Source organism: Montipora capricornis, chromosome 12, assembly GCF_036669925.1.
Source record: "Montipora capricornis isolate CH-2021 chromosome 12, ASM3666992v2, whole genome shotgun sequence".
Classification (NCBI taxonomy): domain Eukaryota; kingdom Metazoa; phylum Cnidaria; class Anthozoa; order Scleractinia; family Acroporidae; genus Montipora; species Montipora capricornis.
Window position 1 is genome coordinate 21,880,365 of NC_090894.1, and position 21,847 is coordinate 21,902,211.

Here is a 21,847-nt window from a genome sequence, read left to right on the forward strand (position 1 = left end):
CAAGGAATATATACAATACAATACATACTTAATTGACCGCTCCCCATAGGGGCTTTTTAGGGCCAATGAAACACAATCACCGAAACAACAGAACACAACAACTGCAACTGTTAAGAATCCCAACTGGCCGGAGCCAACCCATTAGCTATTTACAAGTGCAGCTGGGAAGTTGAACCAGGGACTACCAGGAACAAATTCAAAGAGTGGTCAGAGCGGGTCTTGAACCCGGGATCTCCGGATCTCCGGATATCTGACTCAATTTGGTGGGCTCCCCAGTATGGAGTGTGCGGCCTACGGTTGGCAACCGAGGAATAATGCCTCTCATGGAGTTGAAGCTGGCCATGGAAAATAACCACACAGGAAGGAAACTACCCACAAGGACAATAACGTAAGGCTTTTTAATTGAGAATTTTTTTCATATAATTATCCTCTTTATCGTCACTCTGAATAAGGGGTTGAGACATTTGCTATCGGACAGGCCATCTTGGATATCTATTCTTAAGTGTGTCATAGAGGCTCTTAGTCACGTTCTTAAAGCTGGTGTGCTGCACAACGATTTAAAATCGGACAACTTTGTGCTGGAGAAACGTCACCATCTATGTAATCCCGTAATTATTGATTTTGGGAAGGCGAGGTTCATCACCAAAGCAAAGCCCTTGATGTCTTTGTCGACTTTAGTACAAGAGAGATATAAAAAATTTAATCGCATATCGCAAGCGAAATAGCTCAAAGAAAGTGGCGTCAAACGTTTTTTCCCTGGGAAGAATTGCACTTGAAATCTTGGACTTGCTACCTACAGCAACAGCTCGCTCGTTGCGTATTGCAAAGAAAGCGCCTTGGACAATCCAGTAGATCGACCCTCGTTGGAAGAGTTACGTGTATCTGCTGCTCTTTCCTAACGAGAGAACAGTACTTCATGTGTAAGATGTATCTTATACTTTATTTGTGTTTAGTTCTTTCTTGAGGCAAAAATATGTTTCACATTTTTACAGTAAGTTTTCCTTTCGGATAGCGATATTTGGAATGATCTCTCACGAAGGTAACTTGTTACTATTATATTCAAAGTCTTTATCCGAGTTCGAGTTTCATTATGTTCTGTTCATTTTAGCATTATATTCAGTCAATAAAGTGTGCATGGAAAATTTGAGGAAAAATTGATTTGTACGTTTAAAGCCATCATTGCGTGGCAGTGTCGTGTAACGCGTAAGAATTACTCGCGCGAAAAATCAGGATTGGTCTGGAAAATTTTCCTCTTCTCACAGCATACGCGTGATGAGTGAATGAGTGTCACAGCCAACACTAACGCTACCTCTGTCAAGTTTGTTGACAATAACGACACCATTTCCTTTATCCGGTTTTGTGATAATGATGGAATCATCGGCTTTACAAAGGTGATGGAGTGTTTCCCATTCCTCTTTACTAAGAATTGCTTATCAAAATGATGAGCAAATGTACTTGTAGGAAACGTTCTTCAAACGACATTTTAGACGTCCACATTTCATAAGATCACGGTACAGTAATTCTGCAAAAGCCCACTATCCAAGACCACGAGAATGTGCACCCAGACGACCCAGAGAAGTGCGTTATTTCTCATGGGTAGACATTGAAGTCCTTCACACTTGGATCTGCAAGTTTGGTGAACTGTGGAAGACACAATAACATAATTGCATTGGTTAAAGTGCCCCTAACCCCCTGAATTTTTTTTCCGCTAAAATGAATCTTTGCACCTGTTCGAAACGCATTACAGCCTTTTTTTCATTTTTCTAACAAATCCTGCCATTTTATAGGCTTCGAAAGTTGCGAAAATCCAAGCACCTTTTGTTCACGACCGAGTCAGAAGGGGAGTGGGTCTATTCCTGATTTGACGTCACAAACTGATTTAAAATGCATTAACTCTGCAAAAATGCATGCAAAGTAGATTGTGACGTCAAATCAGGAATTGACCCACTCCCCTTCTGATTCGGTCCTGAACAAAAGATGCTTGGATTTTCGCAACTTTCGAAGCCTATAAAATGGCAGGATTTGTCAGAAAAAGGAAAAAATGGTCGCAATGCGTTTCGAACAGGTGCAAAGATTCATCTTAGCGAAAACAATATTTTGGGGTTAGGGGCACTTTAAGTGCCCTGTTCGTATCTTGGTGAAGTGCAGTCCTTTAGTTAATAATTAGGCTTGATCTCAACCTAACCTGCTCAGTAAACTTGTCAACACAAGCCATTCTGATGCGCTCACTGGTCGCTGGACTATCTAACCTGAAAATTCCTTCCACACCCGAGTCGCGCCTGTGAAACAGAATAAAAAAGACTCGAGAGATCTTAATTTTCAATGTAACGAGCTATCTCATTGGTGAAACGCAACGAATCGAAACGAATTTGGAATAAAACTGGCCTTTTTAATACCAGCAGGTGACTGTTCATCGCGCTGCCATATTGGCAATAGAAAACCCCACGCCTTGCATCCAGTCTCTTAGCAACAGGGTCCCACTTTCGCCAACTTTTCCTGCCTCAAAAATTCAAGATGGCGACGGCATAAATTTCGTTAAGAATTACACCGACCCCACCTCCCCATAAACACCTTGAAAAAAAAAACAGATTTTGTTTTATTCATGAATTGCGCTTTTTGATTCCAAAGTGATCCTAGTGTGCCACTCCTCACTGACTCGGGAAACGTCCACTTATCCCTTTGTTTTCTTGTAGGGAACCTCCACTTCAACAAAAGAAAAAACTTTCAAATAACCTTTACAGTCAATTCAGTCTAACTTTTTTCAAAGAAAGCGTTTGTATCCAAAATAAATAAGTTTTAGAATCGCCTAGTTTTGTTTTCAAATTTCGCGGGCGCCGCCATCTTGAATAATTGTGACGTGTTACGGTTGCCCTATTGTTATTAGACAGAAGTTCTTTGTGTCAGAACAATAGGGCAACCTTACACGTCACGTATTCAAGATGGCGGCGCCCGCGAAATTGGAAAGTTAAAATGAGCAACTTTAAAATTCAGTTTTCCCGATAATTATCAACACTTTTTTAAAACAAATTTATTTGGAAACATAATTTCCTTCGCTTAAAACTTATTCTGTAGAAAGAGTGGAGGTTCCCATTAAACCGGATTCACCTGTGATGTTAAAAAGAAAATTGTTACCTGGCAAAAGTAATGGCATCTTTGATGGCGTAAAACACAGACGAAGCGAGAAAGAAAGGAGGCTCTCCTACAGCCTGAAAAGTTAATATTATCAAAGTGCTTATTGGTCTCGTGCTTGGAGTTTAATAAAGGAGACAATTATAAGAAGATTATCTTACTTTGGAAGAATAAACTGCTTTTTCGTTCGGAGCACTGCGCAAGAGATGAACGTAAAATTCCACTGGAATATCGGCAAAGCCAGGAATTTTGTAGGCACCAGGCCCCGTGGTCCAAGGTGCGCCTGTCTGAGAGTAACGCACTTCCTCAATAGTAAACATGCCAAGTCCTTGAACAAAAGCGCCTTCCACCTGTTAAGTTGGCATGAACAAAGTAGTGAGCTGCCTGATTGTAATCCTTAACCGCGCACGCACGCGCGAGGATACAACAGCTTTGAACAAATCTAGCAGTAACACTGATCTCGCGAATGCCCCCAAACGTGCCATTTTGGTATCTCTGACAGATTTACGCCAACCTATCATCTGCGCGCCATATCAAGAGCTCATAACCGCTAAATCCTAGCCTACAAACTAGAAACTTCCCTTAATTTATTACCGCACCTACAGCCTTATTCTAGATATACTCTGTTCCATCCTTCCGTAGAAGTAAGTTGTCTTTGTCTACCTACTTCTAAACTAATGACTCGAGAACACTGAGATATCACAGGCAGCCTATTCCACCCCTCCCTCCAAGTCAGTTTCTTTCGCCTACTTTCTCTCATCCAATAACTTGGAACACTGAGTAGGGGAGGAGGGAATGCTTTATTGTGAGGAAAAACCGAGAATATATCATCTGCGTAGTGATAGCCTCAGCATGTTTGTCATGGATTCTAGTTACCGTCGTGCAAGGGTGGAATGAAGAAATGCCTCTAACCTGACCAATGTCAATAGCTGGGTTGAGGCTGTTGCCAACATCCATAACTATATCCGTTCGAAGGACCTGCAAAGCACGCAAAGGAGCGAACACAGAATCTCACTTCAATGGAGTGTCGTAAAACCAAAACCAAAGTAATTACTTTGGCCAATCAAAAAGGACGGAGACAATCCAGTAAACCAATTAAACTCGAAGTAATTACACGTAGCCGACACAAAGCGCGGGAAAATGTGCACGCGCGAGCCACGATTGGTTGAAAAAATGGCGCGAGAACTTTGAACCAATCACTGAGTGAAGTAATGGAAAACCAAAGCAATTCGCTAATTACTTTCGACACTCAATTGAAAACCGCTCTAAGAAGAAGCGAAACAGGTAGTTGCTATCCAGATCAAAACAAGCAGCGCAAGAAAAACATCGTTATCCACGATATGTTCATCAAATCTTAAATACATATAAAGTGAAGGTATGGGACAATCGGTGGTCTTGAATCATTGTCGAGCAAATTGTCACGGTTACGCGTGATAATGATTCAACAAAGTTCTCTGCTCTTTACAAAAAAAACCTCACGTCTTGACTTTCTCTATCAGAAAATCGTTTTCCTTAGCAACGTCCAACTGGTTACTCACCCAATCGAAGAAAACTTTTAGTTTCAGTCAAATGTCTGCTGTATTGCATGACGTGCAGTCACGTGACCAAAAAGACGGCTGGCGCATAGTTCAGAATTGTTGCCTGTGCGGAGAGCCCGACACTCGACCACGGCCACAGCAAAGGATTTTGTTAGGACAGCTCATACCTAAGACACTTGTTTGCGTTCCCGGCGCCTGTTATTTGCAATGTTAAGCTACGCAGCCGCCACCATTTTAACAACAGGGAGATCACGAAACGACGACGACGACGTCTACGAGGACTTCATTTAAAAATACAACTTCGCGTTATTCATATCACTACGAAACTATTTCGTGTCGTTTCGAGTTAAAATTGTGTAGAAACTGTCGAGGAATTATACTGGTTTGAGTGGGCTGGAAGCGCAGAGGGAGAGCTGAAAATTCATCGTCATGTGCTAACGTCCTCCACAGAACCTTGAATTTTGCAAATTTACGTCGTCATTTAGGAGATGATGGCAAAGAAATGTACCAAAATGTAAAACGCACGTGCAGAGCGTGCAGAGCCATTGTTTTTGCTAACTAAACCTATTGTTTTGAAGCGTCGTCATTGCCGTCGCCGTCGTCGTTTCGTAAGCTCCCTAAATGCGTCACACGGACGATTGAGAACTGCAGAAAGCGTTACAAACCAAATTTTTCCCGGTTTCCTCAGACCGGACATGGGCACCAAAGCACGGGCAACACGTCTGAACGCCGTGACAGTTATGTCCTAACCTGGTGGTCTCCCGTGAGACAATCAATTTCCACTTCAGAGCAAGCAGCACCAAAACAGAAATAATTAAACACTCTTCCAGTGTTGGTCTTCCAGTCGTATCCTATGTCAGGTGTCCTGTGACGTAAAAACAAAACCGGATCCATAAACAATCAAGACTACATCTGCATACATTGCGTTACAGTTGTGGTGCCACAGTCTAACCAAGTTTTCAACGCTAATGGTACTGTTGTGAGTGCTGTGCGTTTGTTAGTGACTGTGTTAGAGGGTCTATCGCCCTGTGGGAGGGAGGCGTTGGGTTCCGGTAAGTGTGGGACCGTAAAAGTGTATACATCGACTAATTCAACCGCTTACCGATAGAATATATGTTTAAATGTTCTTACTTGTAAAATCCATTCGCAGAGAGATTGACCCGATCAAAGTACGCGGACCGAACCTAGTAAGGAAGGACAATGTAACGAAAATGAATGGATTTGTGATTAAGAAAGACTTAAATTTAACCTGATTTGTTGGTTAACTGAGAGACCAATGAAAAGTTGGTTTCTAATTAACAAATCGAATGTGGTTCAGCGTTGTCTGTGCTTTAATCGACAATGATATTCGTCAGTACAGTGGTGAAAATGTTGTGGACTCACGAGGCGCAGCCGAGTGAATCCCAACAAATTTTGACCAATGTGATGACGAATATCGCTGTCGATAAGAGTACAGACAACGCTGAACCACAATCGATTTGTTTTTTACCACAATATTTACCGTCAAAGAAACTGTTTATTTCAGAGCGTGACCAAGATCATGACACAAAAAAGGAGCTAGCGTTGTCTATAACTTTCTCGCAATCTAATAGCTTTATTTCCCAGAATGACGTGAGCAGCGTTGTCTAGACTCTTATCGGCAACGACAAATATGCCAATGAGATTGCGAGATTACAAGCAATTGTGGTAAAAAGAAAGTTTGGTGGTGCGTGAATCTTTATTACTTGTTTCATATAACCATATTTCTCTTCAACTGATTGACTGACTGTACTGACTGGCCATTCTCGCCTTCAGAAATTACGTTTCTTTTACTCAGACCTCTCGCAGCAATAAGCGACAAAAGGGCAAAAGGGTTGAGACACCCTTTTTACTCCATCTAACCCCCCCCCCCCCCCCCAACAATGTTGTTGTTTTAATTGCCAACACTGACTTTTCCTTTCCCAACATTGAATGGAGCAGGGGGGAGTACAAGTCGAAAATGTAACGAAGACACAGACACCGACGTAGACACTAACATAGACACGAATTTTTCATAATATTGCGGTCATTCCAGTGAAGTGTCGCAACTACTTTTGTCGTTCATTGTGGTTTCGAGCATAGAATTCCAGAAACCGTGAACTGTCCGTCGTTCTGCGCTTTAACAACAGTTGTTACGAATTTACGATTCGCCCAGAGGTTCTTATTTGGCGACAACCGATGGAACCGTGGAGTCTGCAAATGAGAACGCCGACTAACTAGTTGATTTTCTAGACGAAATCGGTTCAAGTTGTAGACTTTGACTCACCCAGTCTTCCCAAGAGCCTTTGGGATTCTCCTTTTGATACGGCTTCAGTCGTTGTAGAATTTGTTCACAAGCAATCTACAAAAAAAAAACAAGACGAAAATCATTTCGCGTAAACAAGGGTATCCATCTGTTGTTGTTGTTTTTTTTTTGCGGGAGATGTGGCTTCGATTTGCTCTCGAAAAGCGCGCGTTTAAAACAGAAGGGAATAAGGCGAGCGCAGGAAAGAAATTCGCCCGCTTTCCAAGCGACGGTTGAAATCTTTCTCTTGCGAAATTGTAGCGCCAGTATGCAGGCCACAATAAGACACTCCGGTTTTAAGTCCTACCTTGACTGCCATTCCATTCAAATCAGACGAGGCCGAGGCTGCGGTAGCAGAGGTGTTAGCCACTGTACTTGTGCTGGTCTCTGTTATGTGGATCTTGGACACAGGGATACCAAAGCTACGGGAAGCGATCTGTGAAGGGAAAAGTAGATCCGTATTTGGCTAATAAAGCAATCTCACCTCGAAGAAGAACAATGCAGGTGGTATCATGGGCGCGAGCTTAGAGCGCACAATGCACCAGGTAATTTTTCGAACAACTTGTCTGCAATTTTGTTGTATTTCAAGTTGCAACAAGGATTGCCAAGTATAACATATATCGCAATTTGTTTGCCGTCGTAATCGCGGCGAGAAGTAGAAGTCGGTTCAACTTTTCCCAGCGCGTGGCAAATTGTGAGGAAAATTAAGTCTTAACTTACCTATATCTTCTCAATTTTTTTAGGACATCTTCATTTGCTTATAGAGTGCAATTTCTTCGAGAGCTTCGCTCCTAACCCACTCTCTCGCTACTTGCTATCAAGAATAAAAAGTTTTTGAGTAGCAGGAATTTTCTTTTCTTTGTCCACTAACCTGTACCATTTTTGTGTGAAGACCTTGCCCCATTTCGGTTCCACCATGAGTAACAAGCACTGATCCATCAGTATAAACATGAACAAGAGCTCCAGCCTGAAGACACAAGGTAAATAGGCGTAACTCCCCATTTATTTCAGGAAAGGAGTGTTAACATGGAAGTACCAATATGACTTCCTTCTGTGCCCGTCTCATTCCTTCACATGAAACCAACACAAAACCTCATTCCACTTAACGTCAAACCGACTTGCGTTCTTCCAAGCTGCTGTAGCAGATCGATATTTTAATTTATTGAAAACAATTTCGAGGGAGGACAAGAGGCGAGCCTTTGACACAAGATACGTAAACATTCGTTTTGTTTGCTAACACGCGAGCAGCACGTGAAGTGGGCCTGCGACTGAGGAAATCGCTTAAATGGACAGCAAAGTCGCACACTTAGTGAAACAGTACTTCACATTCAGTTTTACCTGATTCAAAAACGTCGCTGTAAAGCTTATGCCGAACTTGGTTGGTGTTAAAGCAATACCTCGCTTCTTCCAACGGTTTTCCCTTGGAAAATTAAAATTTAAATGAACGTTGAGGTAAAGTCTAGGCAAAGAACAGCGACCTAAATATTTGGGGGGGGGGGGGGGGGGCGGATGCGAGATTTAAATAGACCACGATCATGTTAAAGAAAGTTGGCAGCTCTGGGATCGGTTGCTCGAAGCCTGGTTAGCGCTAAGCGTTGGTTAAGAGGTATCAGAACCCATAGGTTTCCATGGTTAGCGCTAACCATGCTTCGAGCAATCGGTCCCTGTTCACTGGCTAAGATTAGTGACAATTCAATTGCCTAAAGTACTGGTCGTTGGAGGTGATACTAATGATTTCTTGCAAATTTTTAGAGGCAATGAAATCGGTTTTATTTTCTAGTGCACTTCAGTATCTCAGGATCGCTCAAGTGAGAAATCTTTCTGAAACAAAAGATGGATTTCGTTTGAACTATATGTCCAGGATAAAGTGCGCAGAATAACATCTTTCATCTGCTCTCAAACTAGGCCAGTAGTTGATACTTTTCATCATGGTCTCACAAAGCAGGAAATCGAAAGAGGCTGGCTATGTAGCGCGGAATACGAGATGAATTTTTTCTTCGCGATTTACAGCTTCTGTCTAGTCATCGTTCGCTCGCATACCTAATGATAAATGAGCGAGTAAGAGCTGCGAAAGAGAGGAGCGAAAGCCGCTAGAGATCTTTGCTTCCGCCCAACCAACGTTAATAAGACTCGTCATCTTTCTTCTCGCCGACCGCTACCAAATTTTTCTTTCACACGGCACAATTTGTCAGAAACATCCATGCAAGCGAAGGATGACGAGAAAGAAGCTCTAAATCGACTTCGAAGAAAAACTTCCTCTCGTATTCCGCGTTACATAGCCAGCCATCTTCGATTTTCTACTTTGTGAGACAACGATGAAAACTATCAACCACTGGCCGAGTTTGGGAGCAGTTGAAACATTATGGGGCACATTTGCCCTCCAAAAAACGACTTTCGGAAGAATTATGATGATCCTTTGCCTCCAGATTGTGCCCTTCGAATAGATAAAGGACACATACCAACAGTTTACCTGCTAAAAGACTCCACTTGCTTCCTTCTTTCCTCGTAACGACACTTTTCCAACAGCTCCTTCCAGATTCGCTGGATGTGGCAACTGGCCAGTTCCTGGTTGAAGTGAGTTAAATCCCCCTCTTGATAGAAGTTGATCTCTCTTACCTGAATATCAACAGATTTCATTATTAGCCAGTAGAAGGAAAAGTCAGCTTACAGGCCTAGTAGCCCATCAGGCCGGAGCTTATCCCCGGTTTCTGTAGCATGAAGCGACTAGGAGTATTTCTACTCCCCCCTGAATGGGATGCTAGTCCATCGCAGGGTTAACATTTATACACCTGGGTGGAGAGAGGCACCGAGGGAGTAAAGTGTCTTGCCCAAGAACACAACACAATGTCCCCGGCCAGGGGCCTGTTTCTCGAAAGTCCCGATAACTTTTCGGGCCCGAAAAGCCTTTTATGAAACTGTCAACCTCTTGTTCTGGAAAGCCGATGTTTTAACTTGATTTCAAGGTAACAAAAAGCAAAATGGCTGTGAAGTTTGACGACTTAAATCCTCTCCGTTCTTGAGATACAAAGGGAATTGTGACACCCGAAAACGGCCCGTAAAGTTTCGGGACTTTCGAGAAACGGGCCCCAGGTCCCGAACCCGAACCATTCGCTCCGAAGTCGAGCACACTAACCATGAGGTCACCGCGTCTCCCCCAAAGACAATTAGTGCCTTCTAAACACAATTTTCTGAGTGAATTTTTAGGACGCACTCAGTTTTCACTAATGCGGCCCAGGTTCGGTGTCCGCACTCGACGCCATCTGTTTTCCCCTTTTTTCCTCAGCTAAACAAGACTAGCATCAACTGATACCATAACGTGCCATTTTTAGCAAAATTAGCTGCCACATTTGCATTCGGATTGGGTAACTTATCTGCTTAATCATGCAACACCGTTGAAAAAATAAAGTACGTATACAGACCTGTTTCTGCGAAATGCCGCAAGTTACAGCAATATCACTTATCCACGATTCAGCAAACATCAAACCCTAAGACAATTCAACAATGTTATCAAAGTCAGTTGTGTTTGCCACATGTCTGTCTGCCATGTGATCACCCTCAATCAGGTCAGGTGGTATTGCTGTTTTGGAATTCCCGCCAAAACTTTGGTTGTCAACCGAGAAAACGCAATGCTCTTAGATGCAATAGACGAATCGCCACTTGTCTCCAGTATTGCAAGTAATGAGATTCACCCGTCCCGTTAAATCTAAACGTCAATTTCGTGTTTGCAACAACAGGGATTTTTATTCACATATCGCCTCTTTGCAGGCAATATGCATGTCTACACACCTGAGGTCCTCCGAAGCCTCTGAATGCTGTGTTAGAAGGGAGATTTGTCTTGCACATATATCCACGAACTCGGATGTTCGGGATCAGATAACAATTCTCGGAATGGAACATAGACCGCTCCAACACCTGCGAGAAAAAAGGACAACAAAATTTTCTTCACTAATTGTTTAGTTTGCTTAGAATTGGCTTCAAACATGGGGCTTCACTCTATCGTCCAACAAATGATGTATGTAAAATATTTATTTTTCTTTAATATTTCTTTTTTATGTAATATATACAATATGAGCGGCAGATCTGTATAACAGAGGCGAAGCCTAGAGTTTGTAAATGTGATACAGATCTGACAGGAATATTGTATATGACTTAGTAATAAACGTCAGCATTTAAGTGTTAAATGTATACTAGGTATTTTCGGTGATTGAAAGACACGTCTGTGTAAATGTAGAGAAATCTGTATCAGATACGATATTGATTAATAAAACATTTCTTTTGCTTTTTCCCATCATGAACTATTAATAATTTCTATATTAAACGAAATATTCATAAATATATCTATTCTTGCCTAAATTGCAGAACACCCCGCAACTTATTTGCATTTTATTAAATAAGAATAAGCTCTTTTGTATTCCGACTCGTTTTTCAAAGAATGTCGCCCAGGGCAAAACAATAGTAGTGAGGTGTTGCGGAGTATTCTGCAATTGCTCCCTATTCTTTATTTGTTAATAGCTATAAATATTTATTTCTATTTATTTAAAATATCAAACCACTTGGTAAAACGGGACTAAAACATACCATGTCCTTCACAAAACTGTTGAAAATTTCACATTTCTACAATTTCAGTGCGTGAGGAAAATTTCTACCTCCGCGTAGTTTACCGTCCTAGCTTCCACAAGTCCACTACATTCCAGTAGTAGAGCATCTGACATATCTTCATTAAACTACTTTTCAGAAATAACTTACACCCGATGAAAGGTCGAGGGAATTTCCAGCGTTGCTATACAAAGTGACATCTAAAGCTTTGATTCTACCGTTTACTGTGAACCCGACCTGCAAAATTCAAAATCAATGAAGAACAAATTTCAGTTCACGTCTGGCCAATACATTGTTGCCTCTGCGCATGCTTTGCCACGTGACTTCGTAATTCTTTGATTGCACCCGCCGTCACGTCTTTTGGGAATTTGACTCTATTATTATGCAAAACTCAAGCGACATTTTTCTATTGTTTGGCACCAACATGGCCGTGTTATCACGTGAGTGCGATCAAAGAATGCGGAAGACAACAAAAGGTAAAAGTATCATCTACAGGAGAAAAAACATGCAAAACCCAATTTTTCCCAGGAACAGCGTAACAAACAATACAGGATGCACATGCAAGAGTGACTTCCAAAGCATCACTCGAGCAGGCACTTTGGCAAATATTTGTAGGTTTTTACTGCAAAGTTGAAGTTCCCCCTCTTCAAACATAGTGGTATAATTTTAAAGCTTAAAGCTTAGGTTGTGGGGGAAGGGGGGGGGGATGGCATAGAAAGCAATAATAAAGTGAACGCAAATACGTTAAGATGATTTATCAATTGTTCAATGCATATTCCATATCAAATACAAACCTACAATCTGATTTATTAAAGCTCAAAATTCATTTCAATTATCACACCTTGTACTTTGCTAAAAAGGGATGCCTTCCACCCGTACTCGTCATATCTTCGTCTCTATCCAGCATACATCGCACAGGTTTACCAACCCTGAGATGGGATATCAACAATGAGAAGCGCAAAAACGATGTGTTTTATTTAATATTAATGTCTCTGTTCCTTATGTTTGTGTGTTAACTACTAGTTTTGAGCAAACATTAACTCCAGTTGGCGTTAATGAGGGAGCAACTAGACGGCACAAACGCTACATTGAAAACAGAGCCGCCATGAAAGGGTTCCAGATAATACTGTCACGATCCATTGACTACATTTTACTTGCGTGACAGTAAAATTGCCTATAAACAAAATGACACAAAAGCGAAGGTTTCATAAAAAGCTTACTTCGCAGCAGCGACCGCTACAACACTGGTAAAAGGGCAATTGCGAGTTTCTTTTCCTCCAAATCCACCACCTATAGACAAACCAAACATTTGCATACTTTTTTGGCAGTTTCGTAAATGAGTTGAAACGCGAATTGAGTCTTTTGAGCAAGATGTCTCACCAACAACTGTATGACAATGGTGATGAAAATGCAGAAGAGGTAGTAAAAGAGGAAATAGAAGAAAGCAGAGAATGAAAAGAGATTGAATACAAAGGACAAGGTCGTCGAAGAAGACGCATAAGCGAAAGATGAAAGAAGACAAGACGTGGAAGAGCAAAAAAAACTTAGGAAAGGGAGAGTGGGAGACAAAACCTGAGACGACGAAATCTAAAAGAGATATCGAGTAAGGCATAAGACACTAACCCATTCGTTTAGTGCGTACTACTATTCTGTTGTAAGGAACTCCTAGAGCTCTGGCAACAAGTTTCTGCAGATTTCAAAAAAGCAAGACAAAAATGAATGAAGAAATTGAGAAGAATGGGATCATACCAATGATACTATTCTTACCTGTGTAAGTGTGGGATTTTGAGTTGAGACAAAGAGCTCCATCTCGCCGTCCTCTCCCTTGGGAACAGCTATGGTTGTTTGCGTCTCTAAATAAAAGTGTTCCTGAAGACACGAAACCATGAGGAGAACACTAAGCGTAAAATAAATGACAAATTGATTGAAAACTAAAATTTCAGGCATCCAATGTGAAACAGCGACCCAACGAAAACAGAATATGATTACTTCCATATGTTCTTAGACAATTTACGACCAGAATAAAGGTTATAGAAAACCGCCGCTTTTTTAAATGAATGCCATTTTCAAGTTTACTATGCAAGTTTTCTCGCGTTCTTACGAAGATTAGGTTTCATTCATGAACAGAATAAAACTTAAATACAACACAATATTTGTAGTTTTCATTTGACTGTCGAAAGTAATTACGCGATTGCGATTGCAATTGCTACGCTTAATGACTGCTTTAAAAATTTCGCGCCAATTTATCAAACGATAAAAAGCATAGCCAAAACCAATCGAGACTGCAACCGATTTTTCCCGCGCTTTGAGCAAGTTACATGGAATTGCTACGAATTTGGATTGGTTCATTGCGCTGTGTGTACCTGCTGTGATTGGACGAAGTAATTACTTTGTTATTTGCTTTACGACACTCAATTGAAAACTGCTCAAAAGGCCTGGCCAAACGCTCGCAACATTTCTACGCAACATCTTGCAACATTGTTGCATGATGTTGCGACATGTGTTGAATGGACTGGCCAAACGCACGCAACATTTTTAACGCAACACGTCAATGTTTATGCGCCCCATTCCCCTGGCGCGCAACAAGTGGACCTAGCGCGCATTCCCTAGTGCAACAATGTTGCGTGAACGTGGCCAAACGAGAACAACATCATTCCACATCCAAAATGTTGCACGAAAATTTTGACCGTTTTCAAATTTGATCCAACATCATCCAACATGTTGCAACGTATCGCAACATAACGCAACAGGGTGGCCAAACGTACACAACATGTTCTGCCCAGCAATGTTGCGAGCGTTTGGCCAGGCCTTGAAGTTCTCAAAAATGGCCTCCTGGCTTTGCCTCTGTGTCCCACCTGTCCTCCGACTCTCATTTCGCCTTCCAGAACATGATCAGATTCATCAAATCCACTCCTCAAGTCGCCTTTTTCAATTGACATCGGTGTTGGGTTCACAAAGGACTCGGCTGCTATTGCTTGCTACCAGTATAAAAGAAGCACATTTTAAAATAACAGTGACTTGTAGTATTTTAACCCTTCGTTTCCTCTATCGAAAGGTTCATTCTCCTAACTAGTACCGCGGATTCCTTTATTGGGTAGTCATGGGAATTTGGTGATATATCAAGAACACACCTCTTAAACTGATAAAATTCTTCATTCTCAATACTTGTGTGACTTGCATTTAATTAAAACTGTGAGGAGAATTTACGTACCGATCACTCCTGGAAATCAAAGAATTACTAGAAACTGTTGAAAGGGCACTAGACATTTTGTGTCGGGAGGTAACCGATTTGAATGTGCAGTAATATATACAACGTTTGCAAATTAATGGGTGCATGAACCAAGGATTCTCCGATAATATCGATAATAGATCTCGCGCTGTGGGACCTTGAACAATCCACACCCCATTAGCAAGGAGTATTTTTTTAAATTCAACTTTGCCAGCCAAGCTGACAGAGCGCCACAACAGCTTGCGCCCAATTACTGTGGCCCCTTTATTTATCCTCCCAACCATGATACACAACAGAAGACAGACCACAACACCGGGAACTACGTGCCCTACTCTTACCGACAGGTGTGTGGGTTCTTTTACGTCCCACAGGATTATGAGCATTGAAGGGTTGTGAGACGGGGCTTACAGTTTATCTTCCTTACCCGAAAAGACTATAGACAGTCTAACCATTTGCAGATGTAATTACAAAGGCAGCACTTTCTCCTCAGTTATTTAAAGACCCTGGGTGTTGGTCCGGCCAGAGTTGAACTCATGACCTCGCGTGTGACAGAGAATTTAGAATTTTCATGATTATGGTGAACAGCTTGCCATCTGTTTGGAGCTTCGCATAAATGCAATATTTAATCTCTATATTAGCAATCACAAGCTACTCTGAAATCCAAGGCCCAAAAAAGCACTTTACTAAGCCTTCCCCTCCTGGCTTAGTAAGCCCACAAGATATCCTTTATAACCCATATATAAGTACCTCCAATTATTTACCTCAATGGTTAAGATTTTGGGTAATTCCTCATACGTTATCTTCACCATTTTGGCTGCCCGTTGGGCCTGAGCCTGTGTTTTGGCCACAATAGCTCCAATCACTTGCCCCACACATGTCACCTGGTTCATAAACAACAATGAAAGGTTACAAAAATTTAATGTAAACGACAGCCTACAACAATAGCAGTGATGTTGCTGAATATCACATATTGTTAATAATGTACCGACCAAATCTTTCTTGGTTGTAAAAACAAAGAGTTTTTTCCCTTGAAGTGGCTGGCACATTAGAATAACAAAAAAAGTCACCTTATCAGATGCAAACACTTCTTCATCAAAAATCACAGGTCCTGTTGAATTGTGCCCTGGTACATCATTTGCACCAACAAAAGACTTCACGCCAGGCATACTCAGTGCATCACTTGGGTCTACAGAGCTGTAATGCAAGCAAGCAAAATGAAACAGTAAATTATGGAAAGCTCCAATGCAGAGTTCTTTAGTACAAGTGTGAATTTCTGGGCCATTTATTATGATTTTGCTCAGGAGGTCACCTTTTAATACAGCTAGGCATTTTTAATGTTTTCGAGAAAACAAGAAGAGTGGTAAGGACATAACAGTCGGCTAATGCCATGTAAAATTTATGTGTACATCCAGCCAATTTGCCCATGCAGTGTGTCACCCTTAAAAGATCACTTGGAATTTTATCAGCAAGTTACACAGAGTGCCTCTCATAGGAATCAAACATAATCAGTTAAATTGTTTACAAGTTTGGAAACTATGTTACCGAGCTACAGGAGACTAAATAACATAGCCTCAGGTGGCAGCCAACCTCTATGATGTCAGGACTTAAATAGGTCATATAACAGCATGCTGCATTGTGCAGTGCAGTCCTACTTATGAAATTGCATTTTAGAAAATGGCACATTTTTGGCGTGTTCCTGGACAAGAATTTTAAGCCAAGGTGACCTGTCTTGCAAAGGTACAGTGGAACATTCAAGAACCCACACACTCTCTCAACGAGTGAGACAAGAGTTTTGTGTGTCATGAACCCATCATTCTGAATCCTATTACACTTATGCCCTATTTGCACTTTCCTTGCAAGACAATATATTTCCAGTTCTAATGTTTATACATGTATGTCGATTTGTCAGTTTCCCAGTAACATTGAGTGTTTTCTGGTCTAATTATTATTAAATGTAGGAGCATTGTTGCTGAACTTACAGGATCCTTGCATGAGCCTTTTTGCTGAAAACAATGCCAACATAAAGCTCTCCTATTACAAAACAAATAAAGATGAATGTTACATGTCACACAACGATAATTTTGTACTCTTCACAGTAATTATTGTGGTGGCAGAACTTATATAAATGCATATTAACAACACAATTCTTATATCAATGGTATAAAAGTATGTATAAAAAATAATGGACCTGTGGTTCATGGGTCATACCTGCATAGTTGGGGATATCATCGCAGTAGACTGCCTCTCCTGTGGCCTGCTTAGTCGCTGCTAAATGAGGGATTGGTCTGCCCACAACATCTTCTACTGGCTGGTCACTAGGGACCTCCTGTTGTAAAGACAATAATAATTACTTTACTTCGCTTCGCTTCACTTCACTTCACTTCACTTCACTTCACTTCACTTCACTTCACTTCACTTCACTTCACTTCACTTCACTTCACTTCACTTCACTTCACTTCACTTCACTTCACTTCACTTCACTTCACTTCACTTCACTTCACTTCACTTCACTTCACTTCACTTCACTTCACTTCACTTCACTTCACTTCACTTCACTTCACTTCACTTCACTTCACTTCACTTCACTTCACTTCACTTCACTTCACTTCACTTCACTTCACTTCACTTCACTTCACTTCACTTCACTTCACTTCACTTCACTTCACTTCACTTCACTTCACTTCACTTCACTTCACTTCACTTCACTTCACTTCACTTTAACGCGTTTGACCATGAGTTGTCTGAAGGTGCAGTTAGTGCTAAACCACCACGAACTAGAGATAGACATCAAACAATCTGTCGCAAAGATAATCACCAGTGTGTACTGCACATTCTTAAAAGTTCATTTACAATAATTTTGTGTTTTGATTCATGCAAGATGTCACAGGATCAACATTTATGTCACTTTGGCATGACATGAATTCAGAGTTTCATATCAACTGCCATTATGGATATGAAGCTTTATACTTAAAATTTGATTTCATGCAATTTATTACACATGAAACAACTTGGTTGCAGCAACAGAAATCAAAGGAAGAGATAGGAATGGAAGTTGAAATAACTCAAAGATATGGTTTGTGATGAATTTACATTCATACCACGTTTATAAATAACACTGCTCAATGTTAACACTGCTTCTTCAAAAATCATGTCAAATGTCTTTGAACTTCAACTTCATTGCATTTCTGAGCACTGTGCACAATTAGTTTCACTAAAATTAACAAGGAAAAGGTGACCTAATGGCAATGACATCATTTTAATTCTAATTTAAACAAAAATACTTTTGTTCGAAAAAGAATGACTTTGCCCTCGAACTCTAAAAAACTAATGATTAAAAACAACTTCAAAGAGCAATCAAGTTTCTTCCTCAGATTATCATTGGCTGATAAATGAATCACTTCATTGGCTTACATGTACCGGTACTCAGCAAACATCTCACTTTCTCTTAACAAAATGAATAAAATATTAATCCTCCTTTTAATATTACCTGGAATGTCTGGGTACTGTAAGTGATGTCTCTTTGAAATTGACTTGTTCCACTAACAAAGGACTTGGGAATTTCAGTTCCAAGACCTGTCTGTTAATTAAACAGGAAACATCTCTACGAAATTACTTCCGGTGACCAAGTATACTTTATTGTGTTATTACAACAGTACTACTGCTTGAACTTACAATGTACATACATGTGACAGGAGAAGGGTTGGTCATGCATAAAGAGAGTTCTAATGCCTTCCACCAATTATGTCAGACTGGTTCTATTGCTGGTGTGGGTTGTGTTTGTTGATTAAAGACTACGTTCCAAGGAGCTTTTCTCATCATACTCTGTGTTCCCCTCATCAAGAACACAAATTTCCTTTGATATGCTTTGATTTGATTTATTTAGCCAAATTTGTATTGGCCCTTTTTATACACCTAAGTTCTCTCTTACCCTAGCTCACTGTTAGCTTGCTGAACGATTAAAACAGTAATAATCATTAGAAACCATTCACATTTAACACACCTCCTGATTGCTAAGCTGTAATGTAACATTCAAATAGAACTTGAAGAAGAAGCTTGAGGCAAGTGATCTCCTGTATTCCACTTGACCTCCTGGAGTCCCAGGTGGAAGAGACAAATCCTCCGCTAACATCTGACAAGCATCATCGACTATTTCTTCACTCCATGTCCTCAAGAAAAAAATACAATACCTCTTCTGGACCTGCCATTTGTTTTTGAGTCAAAGGTGTGAGAACACCAGGATTTTCCAAAGAGGACCCTGAGAAAATTTCCAGGCACCAGGAGATTTCTAGAGAATTCCCAACTAATCCCACTACTGTACAAGATTTTTGAGAAAATTTCACAGTGAAAGGCAAAGTGGACACATAACTTTGAACCAATGGAATGGCACACTTTCTGCATTCTTTTTACAGGGAGGGCACAGTGGTGAGAGCACTCACCTCCCACCAATGTGGCCCGGGTTCGATTCCCAGACTCAGCATCATATGTAGCCTCCTTTGCAGCCATTTTTTGTGTTGGGCCGATTCTCCCTCCCCACAGACCGACACAAAAAACGGCTGCAAAGGAGGCTAAATCATATGTGGGTTGTGTTTGTTGGTTCTCTACTCTGCACCGAAAGGTTTTTCTCAGGGTACTTGGGTTTTCCCTCTCCTCAAAAACCCAAATTTGATTTGATTTGCATTAATTTGTTGACTTCCATTTACGTCCCCAATTAGTGCTCCAGCACTAGAAGACTAGACACTTGAATAAAGTTCCTTTCCTTTCCTTTCCTTTACCCGTAGTAGCTCAAAATTTTCTGCTAGTAGTGAGAAAGTTTTACTTTGCAGTATAACACTCGCTTATGATAAGCTTTTATGCTTTTGTAGAATCAGAATTTGAGGAATAGTCCGACCCACACAAATAAAATACCTTCCAATGAGAGCCTTGATGGTTCTTACAGCCATAACAGTTGTGGGTGCCATGCCTCCAAAGCTAAAACTGCAATCCTTGATTTTCCATGAGTTGTTATTTCGATCATTTTGAAACAAGACCCTCATGCCTGTGTTTACAATGGCAATGTCGTCTTCTCGCCTGCGAGCTTGTTTGAAGGCACATACATACTCGTGCTGAAAAAAGTACCAAACATCTTATAGTTTCCAATGACAAAAAAGTATTTACAAGGCATGGCCCAATTACAGTGTACTTAAATTAATGCTCTATATAAGATTGTGGCATATCCTGGGCATTACATTCCTACTCTTTCACCACAGTACAATGATACAATACATACATAATTGACCACTCCCCATGGGGGCTTTTCAGGGCCAATGAAACACAATCAACTAAACAACAGAACACAACAACAACAACTGTTAAGAATCCCAACTGGCCAGAGGCAAACTAGTTAGCTATTTACAAGTGCGGCCAGGAAGTTAAACCAGGGACTACGGAGAGATCAGAACGAGTCTTAAACCCTGGAACTCCGGATCTCAAGGCAAGCGTCCTTAAACCACTGGGCCCACACTGCCTCCTCATTCATGAGTACCATTAGTTGCCTTTACAGCCACTTGGGTTGAAGCTAGGGGAGCAGAATTGGTGCAGCAGTGAAAGCACTTGCATCCCACCAATTCTCTACTCTGTTCCAAGAGGTTCATCCCCTGCCGCTGGTACTCTGGCTTTCCCCTCTACTCAAAACTAACATTTGATTTGAGTAAATTTGGTTTGATTTCAATGCACAGTGTTCCAATAATAATTTATTAGTGCCCCAGTACTAGTGCTAGAAGTTCATTAATTGCCCCCACAGGGTTTTGGCCCCAAGAGACAAACTAGAAGCCCCCACGTGAAATTAAGGGTAAATGTATAAATTGGTCGATATTGTAGGGAGAATCAATCTCAATTTGCTCAACTGGGCGTGAACCAGACCAACGCCCCCTTTGGAAAGCCTTCATGAACTAGAGGTCCTTAACTGCACAAAACCTTGGCTGATAAGACAATGGATTTTCAGTAAAGTCCTTACTTTCTCTGTAAATGGAACCAGGATATCAAGCAAGATTTCATTTGGTTCCAAGATTGTTCTTCTATATCCAGTAAAAAAATTCTCGTCTAGGTTTACTTTTCTAATTTTTCCTGCAAAAGTACAAAAATTAATGTAGACTAAAAACCAATGCAGTCATTGAGAAATATTGAATAACCTGTAATATTATATGAATTATTTTTCCAGCTCTATCCTATATCAAAATGGGACATGAAGTACACACAAGGTTTAATTTGCATATATTTCTCAAAAGCAATTGGAGGGGAGTTGAATTCATCTGACAGGGGAGGGGAAAAGGGATAAAGGATGGGGGGGGGGGGGTGTGAAAGCATAAATACCTACATGAGAGAGAGGAGATTGTACTCATATCCCAGGGGAAAGGGAGAGAGCTAAATGCATCACTATGTTCAAATGGGGTGTAAAATGTGCAATGTTCTAATTCCTGCTGAGGGCCAAAACAATATATGTAGTAATAATAACTGATAACAAATCATTTGAGTGATGATGACTCCACAAGTCAAACAAGAATATTAATATAATTATGTTGCCTCACAAAATTAGACAAACATGCAATTTACAAACTGTAACAGAGACCTCAATTCTTGGAGATCCAAGAGCTTTACATTTCTTATCTTGCAACAACCTCAACCCCTCATCACCAACCTCCCACCAAGTACACTCCACATGTACAGTTACATGTGTATTTTTTTCCAAACTTACTCTCTAAAGAAGTAGAAAGCTAGAAACTCTGGTAATTTTGTTTTTGGACTCTTATGAACAGCTAGCCAATTCATTATATATGAGTGCAAACAGTGAGAGATACCCATTGACAAGAAATAATGAAACCAGACAACCAAAAATTAAATTGTTTGGAATTTTGGAAAACTCTTGAAAGTGCAAAGGGCCAAAACCTCTTTTATCCAACCAATCAGTGACTGGTACAAGGGAGGAAAACAACTTTGTTCCGTACGCAGTAGGCCTGAATATCATGAATGTATGATTCGGTCATGTTCAAATGTCTGGTTTCTTCACCTGGGATGGTC

General features: G+C 40.8%; 1 protein-coding gene across 1 annotated transcript in view; it reads right to left on the reverse strand.

Annotated features, from left to right (window-relative positions):
• Positions 1-921: 921 nt before the first annotated feature.
• LOC138026795 (xanthine dehydrogenase/oxidase-like) overlaps positions 922-21,847 on the reverse strand; it is a 34,838-nt gene continuing 13,912 nt past the window's right edge. Inside the window, exons 10-37 of the mRNA XM_068874246.1 lie at positions 20,787-20,896; positions 19,700-19,896; positions 18,795-18,960; positions 18,282-18,371; positions 17,003-17,120; positions 16,774-16,825; positions 15,862-15,988; positions 15,556-15,675; positions 14,421-14,543; positions 13,333-13,434; positions 13,189-13,252; positions 12,786-12,855; positions 12,407-12,494; positions 11,716-11,802; positions 10,756-10,881; positions 10,389-10,454; positions 9,440-9,585; positions 8,308-8,389; positions 7,841-7,936; positions 7,277-7,405; positions 6,952-7,026; positions 5,799-5,851; positions 5,418-5,532; positions 4,042-4,107; positions 3,291-3,479; positions 3,133-3,206; positions 2,186-2,279; positions 922-1,641 (exon numbers count right to left, since the gene is read on the reverse strand). Coding sequence (XP_068730347.1) covers positions 1,591-1,641; positions 2,186-2,279; positions 3,133-3,206; positions 3,291-3,479; positions 4,042-4,107; positions 5,418-5,532; positions 5,799-5,851; positions 6,952-7,026; positions 7,277-7,405; positions 7,841-7,936; positions 8,308-8,389; positions 9,440-9,585; positions 10,389-10,454; positions 10,756-10,881; positions 11,716-11,802; positions 12,407-12,494; positions 12,786-12,855; positions 13,189-13,252; positions 13,333-13,434; positions 14,421-14,543; positions 15,556-15,675; positions 15,862-15,988; positions 16,774-16,825; positions 17,003-17,120; positions 18,282-18,371; positions 18,795-18,960; positions 19,700-19,896; positions 20,787-20,896 — 2,876 coding nt within the window. The 3' untranslated portion in view covers positions 922-1,590. The remainder of the gene's footprint in view (positions 1,642-2,185; positions 2,280-3,132; positions 3,207-3,290; positions 3,480-4,041; positions 4,108-5,417; positions 5,533-5,798; positions 5,852-6,951; positions 7,027-7,276; positions 7,406-7,840; positions 7,937-8,307; positions 8,390-9,439; positions 9,586-10,388; positions 10,455-10,755; positions 10,882-11,715; positions 11,803-12,406; positions 12,495-12,785; positions 12,856-13,188; positions 13,253-13,332; positions 13,435-14,420; positions 14,544-15,555; positions 15,676-15,861; positions 15,989-16,773; positions 16,826-17,002; positions 17,121-18,281; positions 18,372-18,794; positions 18,961-19,699; positions 19,897-20,786; positions 20,897-21,847) is intronic.